This window comes from Merops nubicus, unplaced genomic scaffold (genome assembly GCF_000691845.1).
Source record: "Merops nubicus isolate BGI_N331 unplaced genomic scaffold, ASM69184v1 scaffold5079, whole genome shotgun sequence".
Taxonomy (NCBI): domain Eukaryota; kingdom Metazoa; phylum Chordata; class Aves; order Coraciiformes; family Meropidae; genus Merops; species Merops nubicus.
The window spans coordinates 4,694-15,841 of record NW_008630031.1 but is presented as its reverse complement, the minus strand read 5'-3'; the positions used below and the strand labels follow the sequence as shown (position 1 = coordinate 15,841).

General features: G+C 41.5%; 1 protein-coding gene across 1 annotated transcript; it reads right to left on the bottom strand.

Moving 5' to 3' along the window:
• Positions 1–3,198: 3,198 nt before the first annotated feature.
• Positions 3,199–7,362, bottom strand: CCSER1 (coiled-coil serine-rich protein 1; the record flags this gene model as incomplete). The annotated part of the gene is made up of 2 exons (XM_008947121.1): positions 6,048–7,362; positions 3,199–3,386 (listed from the first exon to the last, which is right to left on the bottom strand). Coding segments are annotated over exons 1-2 (1,503 nt in total), but the record flags the coding sequence as incomplete, so codon positions are not given.
• Between the last annotated feature and the right edge of the window lie 3,786 nt (positions 7,363–11,148).

Below are 11,148 nucleotides of genomic sequence, written 5' to 3'. Positions count from 1 at the left end.
GTAAGAAAATTAAGAGATTTTGCCTTCTATAAAAAGCTGTTTTCAGTTACAAGTACAAAATGAACCCTCCTTTTTTCAGCTAGCATGTTGAATAAAATAGTTCTAATTAATAATGTCCATGAAACTTGTTTTAGTGATGCCCATAAGTTAAAGAGTGGATGGCAATCCTGCAGATGTTCCATCTTAGCATCTTTATTTCTGCCACTGGAGAGCACATGCGTAAGTATAAGTTACACTGGCACAGAGAATTATAGAATGGTTTAGGTTGGAAGGGACCTTAAAGATCATCTAGTTCCAGCCATGGGCAGGGACACCTCCCACTAGATCAAGTTGCTCAAAGCTCCATTGAACATGACTTGGAACACTTTGAGAGAGGGCACATCCACAGCTTCTCTGGCCAACCTGTTCCAGTGTCTCACTACCTTCACTGTAAATCATTTCTTCCTTAAATCTAATTTAATTCTACTGTCTTTTTAGTTCAAAACCTTTACCCCTTGTCCTATCACTACATATCCTTGCAAAAAGATCCTTTCTGGATTTCTTGGAAGCCCCCTTTAGGTACTGAAAGGCCACAATAAGGTCTCCCTGGAGCCTTCTCTTCTCTAGGCTGAACAACCTCAACTCCCTCAGCCTGTCTTCATAGAAGAGGTGCTCCAGCCCACCAATCATCTTTGTGGCCCTTCTCTGGACTCAATCCAAGAGGTCCATGTCCTTCTGTGCACTTTTCCAGGCACAATTTGCCCCTACTGAAGCCATGTTGGTTGTCGCCAATCAGCTCTCTGGCTTCCATGTGCCTTAGCAGAGTTTCCAGGAGAATCCACTCCATTATTTTGCCAGGCACAGAGATGAGACTGACTGGTGTGTAGCTTCCCAGGTCTTCCTTTTTTCCCTTTTTGAAAATGAGGGTTATGTTTCTCATTTTCAGGTCAGTAAAGTTTCACTGGATGGCCACAACTTCTCAAACATGATGCATAGTAGCTTAGCCACTGCATCTGCCAGTTCCCTCAGGACACAGACGTGCATCTCATCAGGTCCCCTGGACTTGTGCACTTTCAGGTTCCTTAGTTGATCTCGAACCTGATCTTCTCCCAGTCTCTGCCTTTGCCTTCTGCAACTTGTGTGTTGTGGCTGGAGCACTTGATGGTGAAGACTGAGGCAAAAAAAGCCAGTGAGCACCTTAGCCTTCTCTATATCCCAAGTAACCAGGTCTCTCGTTCCCCACGGGAGAGGGACAACATTCTCCCTAGTCTTTCTTTTATCACCGACATACCTTAGAAGCTTTTCTTTTTGCAGCTGTGGCACAAGTCCTGTAACCATTTGTTGATTCATCAGATTTGACTGGCCCTTTCAAACTTCTTCCCTTTAATCAGGAAGACTCATGGAAAAAAAAACAAAACCAAACAGAAAACCTTCCTGTGCTCTAGAGTCCTTTACCACTGCTCCCAGGACTCTCTAATCCTTCTTGATACTCCTCAGACTACTCTTGGCTGCGTCACTGGTGCCCATGTAAAAGGACAGCAACAGAAAACAGTCAGTGGATTGTACAGGGCTTGGTAGTCTTTCAGTGATATCCCTGATATGAGCCTCCAGTAAGGAGCACAACTCTCTAGAAACTGTGGCAGGTTGGCAGATGGGTGGCTCCGCACTTCTCAGTAGAGACTCACCTCCTACTATCACCCACCAACTTTTCATAGTTGTGCTGGTTGTTGTACAGGAAGCAGATGGAGCTGCCTTGCTCAGATCCAGCATCTCTGCTGATGTGACGGGTCTTTCCTCTTCAGTCTGCAGAGCAGTGAAGCAATTCTGCAAGGGCACCTCAGGCTTCCGAGGAAGTCTCTTCCTCCTGCAGATCCTTGCCCTTGCAACATTCCATTCATCTGCATTATTGCAAACTCCCCCCCTTGTGGGTCGCTGCAGGAGTTTTTGGCTGTTTGGCTGTGAGTCCACTGCAGACTGTGCTTGGAACCAGCTAATTAACCCCTTCTCAGCCTCCCTGACACTATTCAGCCTTCTCACCACCTCCTGCAGCTCGGCTGCCTGCTCCAGGAGGTCCTCCAGCTAGGCACACCTTTCACAAGCAGGTCTGTTGCCTGTCCTGCCCCAGGAGAAAGACCAGACAGTGCAAACCCCCAACCGGAGCTGCAGCCTTTGCTCTCAGACAAGTGCCCCCCATTCTGCCTAGAGGGTCAGGTAGGGGGAGTGCCCTTGGCCAGGGCAGATGGTTACAGAACAGTGTGCAGTTGCTGGGTTATGTAGACCTCAAGCCCCTCTCTTCAGCCAGTGGAGTGCTCCTCCTCCAAAGAGATGCCGTCCGGTGTGAACTGCCACAAACTGCCACGGTGTCCCCTGTTGGCAACACTGCCTATGGCTGCTCTTTGTGGGAGGTGGGGAGTGGCCCAGAGTCATTACTTCTGCCTCTCTCCACACCTCAACAGCCACTCTCTCATGAGAGCTGCAGGCTCATGGTAGCTCTTCTCCTTCCCTGGGGTTTACCCAGCTCAGGAAACCCCCTTGTATGTGGCAATGCCCCTCTCTGCTGCAGAACGCACCTGGACTGGAGCTGATACCTCCATTTTTATGTTATGTTTATAATTCTCACTGCCTAGAGGAAAGCACAAACTTGTCAGTCAGTCAGTCCCTTCTATTATTGTTTCACTAGAAGAAGTTTCAAAAGTCCTCTCCCGCACTTATCTCATCTGTCTTATCTTTCCCAGTCTTTGGAACTCTCAAGGGTTCTTAGAAGAGGTCCTTTCCTCTCCTCCTTACCTTGGCATTCAAACTTGTCACCAATTTCAAAAGGGACCTCTCAGACCTTTTCAGATGAGCCTCCTTACAGACAACTTCCTCTCTAGACAGCTTCTGATCTGAATCTCATCTCACTGATATCAGACATGAGTCCATGAAATAACTAAGATAGTAACAATACAAACTTACCACAGAGTAGCCCACCGTTATTTAACCTCAGAAACAGTCCTGCTAAACTTCACTGCAGTTCCTTCTCCCAGTATTTTTCTCCCAGGCAAATCAGCACAGCACAATAAGAATCTCTTCATGGAAAGTATACAAACCTTTTCACAATGTCACACTCTGAAAAAAGTACTTTTAATATCTGTAGCTGAGCCTGGATCAGCTTGCTGCTTCTCATTATAGTTACATCACTGAAAAACAAAAGCTTATGCGTATGGGAATGAAACTCACCATGCTGTTCATTTTTGAAGACGATGAGCTTGCTCTCTGCTTCCGTAGGCTGTTAAGTTCCTCTGCATTTCCATCCTTTGGTTTGATGATCAACCGACTGCCTCCAGCAGTACCTTCTGAAGAGGACCTCAGTCGTTTCTCAACAAACCGTCCCTCTCGGTATGGACTGAAGCTATTGGCAAGATCAACTACAAATAGAGAAGCGATCAGCAATCGTTACAGAGAATTACCCTCCAGAAGTATTTTCTTAATGAGAACACTGCTTTGCTGAAAATGCTTACAGTGAAAGGCCGTTACATAAGACATGTTCTGTAGAAGGCATATCCTGCTTACCTAGATCAAAGTGTCACCTGGGCTACTAGTTTGCTGTTCAGCCCCCCGTGACTAGCACACTCAGCTCACTACATCCCAGTCCACAGCTCCTCACAGAATCCAGCAGGACCTTTCCTCCAGCCTTTCTTTTCTCCCCACATTCTAGGACACTTCCAAAACGCCGTCCAGTAAAATACGCCAGAGAAAATTTTGCTGTTCCACTGGTGCCAAAAGGCAACCTGCCTTATCCTGCATCCCAAGGCAAGTCCAGGTGTTGTAGGGACAGGTCACAGCTTTGTGATCACTGCACATGACAGGGATGCACACTAGTTTCAACTTCTGTTTGGCCTTCCTGCATCTGCACCCTCCAAACCCAGCCTGCAGCCAGCAGGGTTATTCCAGTCCCCAGCTCCAGTTAGACAATAACACATCAGAAAAAAAGGAGCAAAATTACATTTTCAAGTGTAAGAACAAATTTAGAGGTGGGGAAAGGAAAAAGCACAATATATGTACCAGGGAATTTTGTCATCTTTTGCCTTTTGTAAGAGAACAGCCATTTTCTCCACAGCTTTTAAAAAAAATCTGTATCATATAAAGGTATGCTAAGAAATATACAGCCCACCAAACCTGCTCATACATTAATGCTACATTCAAAAAAAAATCTGTATCATATAAAGGTATGCTAAGAAATATACGAAATATACAACCTGCTCATACATTAATGCTACATTCACAATGATATCTATAATGATATCAGCTAGGAAACCAGCTACAGAAAGTATCTATTACCAAAGAAAATGAACAGAAATATTTTACATTCACATCTGGTTTTAAATACTGTTTTAGTAAAAACCAAATGTTCAGACTAGTCTGCTTGTAACAGATATAACTATTTATAATCTTATCTTACCAAATGTCACATCAGCTTTTTCTATCCTTGTTTCATTTCATATGACAGGATTTCTTACCTTTTTTTCTATAGTCCCTTTGTATGCTTGGCCATTTTCTAATTTTAACTACATTCTTCACCACACAAGTAAAAACAGAAATTACGTTTTGAACAGGACTATAAAACTCTAACAATTAATCAACTTTTATATAGTGCAGCATCAGCTCTAATGCTTCTGTAACCATGAATCCCACTTACAAAAATCCCTCAATCTGGTTTTCAAATCCTGTTAGCTGCCTCCTGGAAATACAGATTAAATATGTGACTGCTGAAGCATGAGTTTCAAATACATTCTGTATTTCTAAATATTATTCCAAGCCACTCACTTGCTGTTCTGTAATACTGTCTAGTAAGTCAGATTCAAAAAGATGAGCTCATACTCAGACGAGCCAACATTGCAAGGAAGACCCACTGAGTGCTCAGGACCAGTAACATACATAATTGGAAATATTTTTTCTCCCAATTGACTAAGGTTCCGAGGGAAAGAAATCCCTTCTGGTGAAAGCTAATTTAGTGGAATAATTTGACTTTATATTGCCATTTATGCACATGATAACCAATCAAGCCTTGCAGTGACAAATAATTCAAAAAACCAAGATTGCTTTTGATTGCTTATAATCTACATGCAGCGATAAGTGGCCAAGCAAAACAATGGCTATGAATTCATATGAGTTTACACTCATTCGTCTTCTAATACAAACACTATAAATGCAGTGGTGTTAACTCTCACAAATTTGGGTCCACCAGATACACCCTCAGGATTATGCAAGAAAATACCAGTCTTTTGAATGGTTTGAGAAAATAAACCATCAGAGATTAATGTCTTCTGACAGGTGTCCTTCATTCAAGGGCCTGGTGCCTTTATTCATCTACCTCTCTATCGACTGGGATTTCTGGACACAGCCTTTCCACTTAATCTTGTTAAGATGTCCAAATTCTTTTTCGTAAGCTAAAGATCTAGTGTGAAATTTAGATGATAATTAACTTTCTCCATTGCAGAGTTCACATAATGAGAACTTGCACAATGTTATTACCAATGGAAGCAGAAATAGGAGCTCTCATACTCTGCCACAGAAACTTCTGCTTCAAGATACTATATATCATTAGGTGAATAGAGTAAGCAAGAGTCAGGACATTTTGAAACGCAGATCAATATAAGATAAATTGTGTTATTTTTTTATAACCAGGCTAAAGGACGGTTTATTTCTCTGGTGATGTTTCCACCTCAAACATTACAATTCTTTGGCTCAAGTCTAAAATAGGCACACCTCAAAAATACCAGCCTCAGCCTTCAACAAGAGGCAAGAATCAATACTCTCTTAATTCATTTTCTACAACAGGAAAGCACGACCACTAACAGCACTGATGGGTGTTAGCGACTGTAAAACGCAGACTCAAAAAATGTCATGGACTTTTTGTTTAATTCCTACAATTTTGTAAGGAGGACAATAAATATTCATAATTTTTGAACTTTATAGCTGGCACTTGCAACCCTGCAAAGACACTTTAGGACCAAACAATTCTTACAGAAGAACTGACACAAAAAAACCCACACCAAACCCAACAATGGAAAGACCATGAGACATACCTTTAGAACGGTTTGTTTCACAACCCTGTTGTGTTTTAAAGGACTCGGATTCAGAACATGGAACAAACTTAGACTCCATTACAGGAACTGTGTCTCTTGTGTGCTTGGAGAGCATGCTTTCATCTCTGGGCCCATTCAACCCCTGTGCGTTTTGAGAGAGTATCACTGGTTCTTCTCTATGCTGTAATGCAAAGGTTTCTAAATGTGCGTTTGTAGGGTTTATTTCTCCTGTGTGCCTGGCACCATTAATATGTAGTTCATTGGCTTGCAACAATACTTTTGTTTGATTAGCAGCTGAGGTTTTGAATAAGGTACTGGATTCAACACTACATGAGCTCGTGTGACTCACAGGAGATACACCAGCAGTACGGTCAGTATTTTCCACGACATCCGTTTCCCTCACAGGAGCAGCAGCAGGACTAAATAGGATCTGAGAGGTAGAGACATTGTGGCCAAAATCCTCCGTGAGCAGCACCCCAGTCCCACTGCTGGGCAGAGCATCTACTTCTGAAACAGAATCCTCTGTCAGAGCTACAAAGTCAGAGGGGGTCTGGGCAGCCGTGAGGTCAGCCGAGAGCAAGGGGGACTGCAAGGAGCTTCCCATGCACTCCGTCGTCTCGGCCGAGCATGGAGGAGAGGACTTGGCAATCACAGGTTCACTTTCCACATAGGATTTAACCTCCAGCAAGCACCTGGACTGCTGCATGGAGGAAACGGACTGACTCTCTGGAACTGGTTTGGAAAGTTTGTAGTGTGATGAAAAGGACTTAGGGAGAAGTTTTCGCGTGGACTGCTTGACAGAGTGTCGGCTCTGCTCCTCTGCAAAGCCCGAATCATCCCCCTCATTCTTCCCAGAGCTTATGCAATTTATAAAGACATTCTTATTAGCTGAGGGCTCCTTTCCCTTTTCAAAATCGTCTGTCAAAGACCTCGTTATCTTCTTGCTACGTGAGCTGCCAAAGCCAACCGAATGCCTTCCTCTGCTTTTAATGTGTTCCTCTAAGCTCAGTTTTTGAAAAGAGCTGAGGGAGGACTGGGCGCCGTTTGAGACGTTGGCGCTTTGACCAGCCGAGTCAGACTTCTGCTCACTCCCCTTCTTGTTGTGGAAGCTAATGGAAGGAGTGCGGAAAATACTCCGGCGCTTGCCTGTGCTCCCTGAGCTGGAGTTGGTGCTGGATGGGGAGGAGGTGTGGACACCAATGGCGTTAGCAGAAGAAGGTGAGGAAGGAAGGGAGTCGTGCCTCCGGCTAATACTTCTCCTGAATATTGGCAACCGAGATACTAGAGTTGCTCGTCTGGATCCTGAGTCCCCCATCAGGGCACAAAGTGTCCGTGGCTCTTCACAGCCAAGAAACTAATCTGGGATGACAGAAGGAAAAAAAGAAAAAAAAAAAAAATTTAATGATTCAGCCTCAAAGTCTACTTGACCAGACTTTACATCACCCTAAACACATGAGATGCAAACAGCAATTTTATGTACAGCTGCAAGTTATTGAGCACGCATTACTGAAGATCCCTAGTATTTCAAAACAGGAAGGGCTGAAAATCCAGCAGTCAAACAAAGATGTGGCTCAAAACATTCTATACATGAGAGATACAGCATCATATACTACACATTGTAGATTACACTGGGTAACAGTATAAAATCCACATGCCAAAAGAAATACAAATGTATCACCCAAATGTCCCCGGTTTTCTAAGTTCTTAGAATAAGGCTTCTAACTGTAAACTCTCTCAGAAGAGACTTGATTTTTTATGATCTGAGTAAAACAAAACATTATTTTCCATTCCTAAATATTCATGGTTTTGCAAGAAAGAAGAGAATTTAAATTTTCTAATCTTCACTGAACTTTTAGTTGGATTTTTAATTCCTTTATGTGCTCCTGCTAAAGGCTGTATGTATCACCTTTCAGCAGAGAAAATGCTAGCATTACAGTCAAGCTAAAATAGGTGCCACCAAAAATTCTTCTTAAGGAACTCGAAGTTGTAGGAATTTACTGTCAAAATACAGGACCACAGTTTTAGATTTGATTTTTAATGCTTCCTTTGAAAATTGCTCTGAAATCTTCTAGCAGACTACTTGCATATAATTAGCTATTTTTGCAGGGGTTTTATATTAGTGGTAAGTGTTTCTTTCACAAACAGGTGCCTGGAATTTTTTATAAGTGTTCCCTTTGAAAATTGCTCTGAAATCTTCTATCAGACTACTATAATTAGCTATTTTTGCAGGGATTTTATATTAGTGGTAAGTGTTTCACAAACAGGCGCCTGGAATTTTTTTTTAGTGTTTAAGCAATACAAACTTATCTTTATCAGCGCAGCAGATGTACTACAAGAAAATTAATCTTTATGAAATACGTACAAGTTCTATCTTCCTTTTGTTGTTCTTATAATAAACTACCACGGTGAGAAACAGGACCAAAGAGGGAGCAATAAGAATATGAACAATAGAGGCTGTAATTGTAATGCCCAAGAGCAACTTCATGAGCTGCAAGTGTTCAGCACACAGGAATAAACAGCCCATTTACATAAACAATGTTTGTATGTCACGCGCAAAACCAAATTCATTCACCTAAAGAGCAATTTAATATGTTGTGTAACTTCAACAAATATGTATGAACAATATATATACCTATACAGTGTATATGTACACATATATAAAAATCAAAATGGGAATAGAACATTTAAGGAGTAATAATACTACATATATATTATATTACTGTGAAAGAAAGGGTAACAATTAAGTTGAAAGACTATTTCTGACTAGACATTAGGATGCCTTCTGCATTGTTAACGTCCTTTTTATAAAAAAAAAAAATAGTACAGCTCCATTCTGAACAAGCACTGCCAAGCAACCACAATATTCACAAGCACTAGGAATCAATAAGCAATTTTGTACTTCAAGATGAGAGAAACAGCTTGGGAACGGTCAGTAATTCCTAGAAGGCACTGGAGAGCTCAATGACAAGCTAAAACCTGATCTAAACACCCAGGCCCTTCAACTGACACCCAAATTTGACTTCAGCCTGACTGGGACAGCACCGATGGCGTGGTCACAGACAGAGCACCAGAACACCCTCACGCCTGCCAGAGGAAGGGCTGCGTGGTCAGTCAGACTCCCCTGGCAGGCCGGGCAGTCTGCGCGCCTGCTGAGGCGCTGTGAGCCCACCCGGGCACTTCTGCTCTGTCAAGCTGGATGCTTTGTTCACACTTCAGCCTGCTGAGAGCCACAGGCAACCCTCTTCACCCTCCCCACACAAACCTCTCTTGGTTCTTTAACAGCTTCCAGACCTATAGCTTTGGGTTTGTTTGGGGTTTTTCTTTGCTTTTTCAAACCCATACTTGCAGGCATAACGATACGTGTGGATACGCACACACAACACAAGATTATTTAGAGATTTTGAGGGTGGCTCACTGTATTTCAAGAAGATACAGTAACTGCTGAACAGAAGTCTTTAGAATGAAGTTTTACAGCTGCAATAGAGGACCAAAACGTTTTTAAATGACATTAAATCATCATAGGCACTTTATGCCCAAACAACACATTTGCTCCCATCATTCTCTTTCCTGCTCATATCTTAACTGGCAGTTCACTAGACGACAATCCATCCCGACTTATAATTATGAAATTCATTGAGTTCAGAGCAAAAGGAAGCAGAAAAGTGAGCAAAAAACACATATTGTAAGTTTCACTGGAATTACAAAGGCTCTGTCTAACTAATAATAGAGATTATTCCTAATGACTGGCCCATGAATATACACAGCCCTAGCTTCCCAGGTGGTAACAACTTTTAAGAGAATACATTGCCTCTAACTGCAGATAACAAAATGGCATTTATTCAGTCATTGTTCCTTCCTTGCCTTTTGGAAGGAAGAACACAAATGAGCTGTCAACATTTCTCCAATTGTCTAAGCAGCAGAAATCCTCTTCCATAAAGCGTGAACTGATTATAATACACTCTTCTATCTAGGTGTAGAATAGCTATCAAAGGACATTTCAGAAAACACACGTCCACGTACACAAACCTGTATTTATGCATATATGAATGCTTATGTGCATATAAAGTTTGAATACTTCATACATTGTGAGTTTTATTATTATCTGAATATACTATTTGTTTATATATATATACATTTTCCAGTGTAGATATATATTTCAAAATATTAATAGCCTCAGATATAAATTAAATAAGACAGTTGATTAAGTTTTTTGCTTATTTCAGAGGAGTTATAAACTACCATATAATGTCCTACTAGGAGCAAAGCAAGAAGTTTTTCCTTTCAGTCTCCACACAATTTAATTAATTCTCCTTAGCACTTTATAGCAGTAACCCTTATAGAGTGAAATTCACTCCAGCTACATATTCTCAACCATACGCCTAATTTTCTGTATTGAGATCACATCACTAGTGGTCTCATTCATAAAAGCTACAACAGAGGCCACAGAAAACATCAGAGATAGACACCTTTGCTATGGTATTATGCCATTCCAGGTGACTCCTTCAAATTTAAATGGGTCAACAGTTCTGATCCTATGCAGTCCATCTAGGCCTAGAGACAAAGCTCTAGGTATCTTAAACTATGGGAGTTTTAGAATACTAACAAGAAGACAAGTAAAGAAGAAGGATCAAAGAAAAGTGGCAGTTTAGGAAGGCTTTCCATTAGATCAGGCTCCTTGTTCAGGACAAAGTATGTTTTCTATCACTATCACAGTCAAAAATACATCTATACAATTTTGTGAGGTTTTATGGAGGTTTGAATCTTGGTCAGATACACGGACCATTACTTGCTAATAGTTTTTAATTCTAAAATCCAGTTACTGAAGAAACTAAAGTGTTTGCTCAGTGCTGCAGTACACAGGCATTCAAATTTTGTTTTTTTATGAAATGTATTTCTGATGCACATGTTTTTTCATCTTGCATCTGTCATTATGCAAGACAAAGTTTGATATACCAAAAGAAAATAGGTAAACTATTTTGAAAACATTTCATTGCAGCCAGAGTAACAGTGGATTATTTTAGGATCTGATCTTCCTCAAGAGCTTGGCTATAGCTCATGGTTTCTGAGCCCACGTGCTGAAATGAAAAACACGCAAAGCACA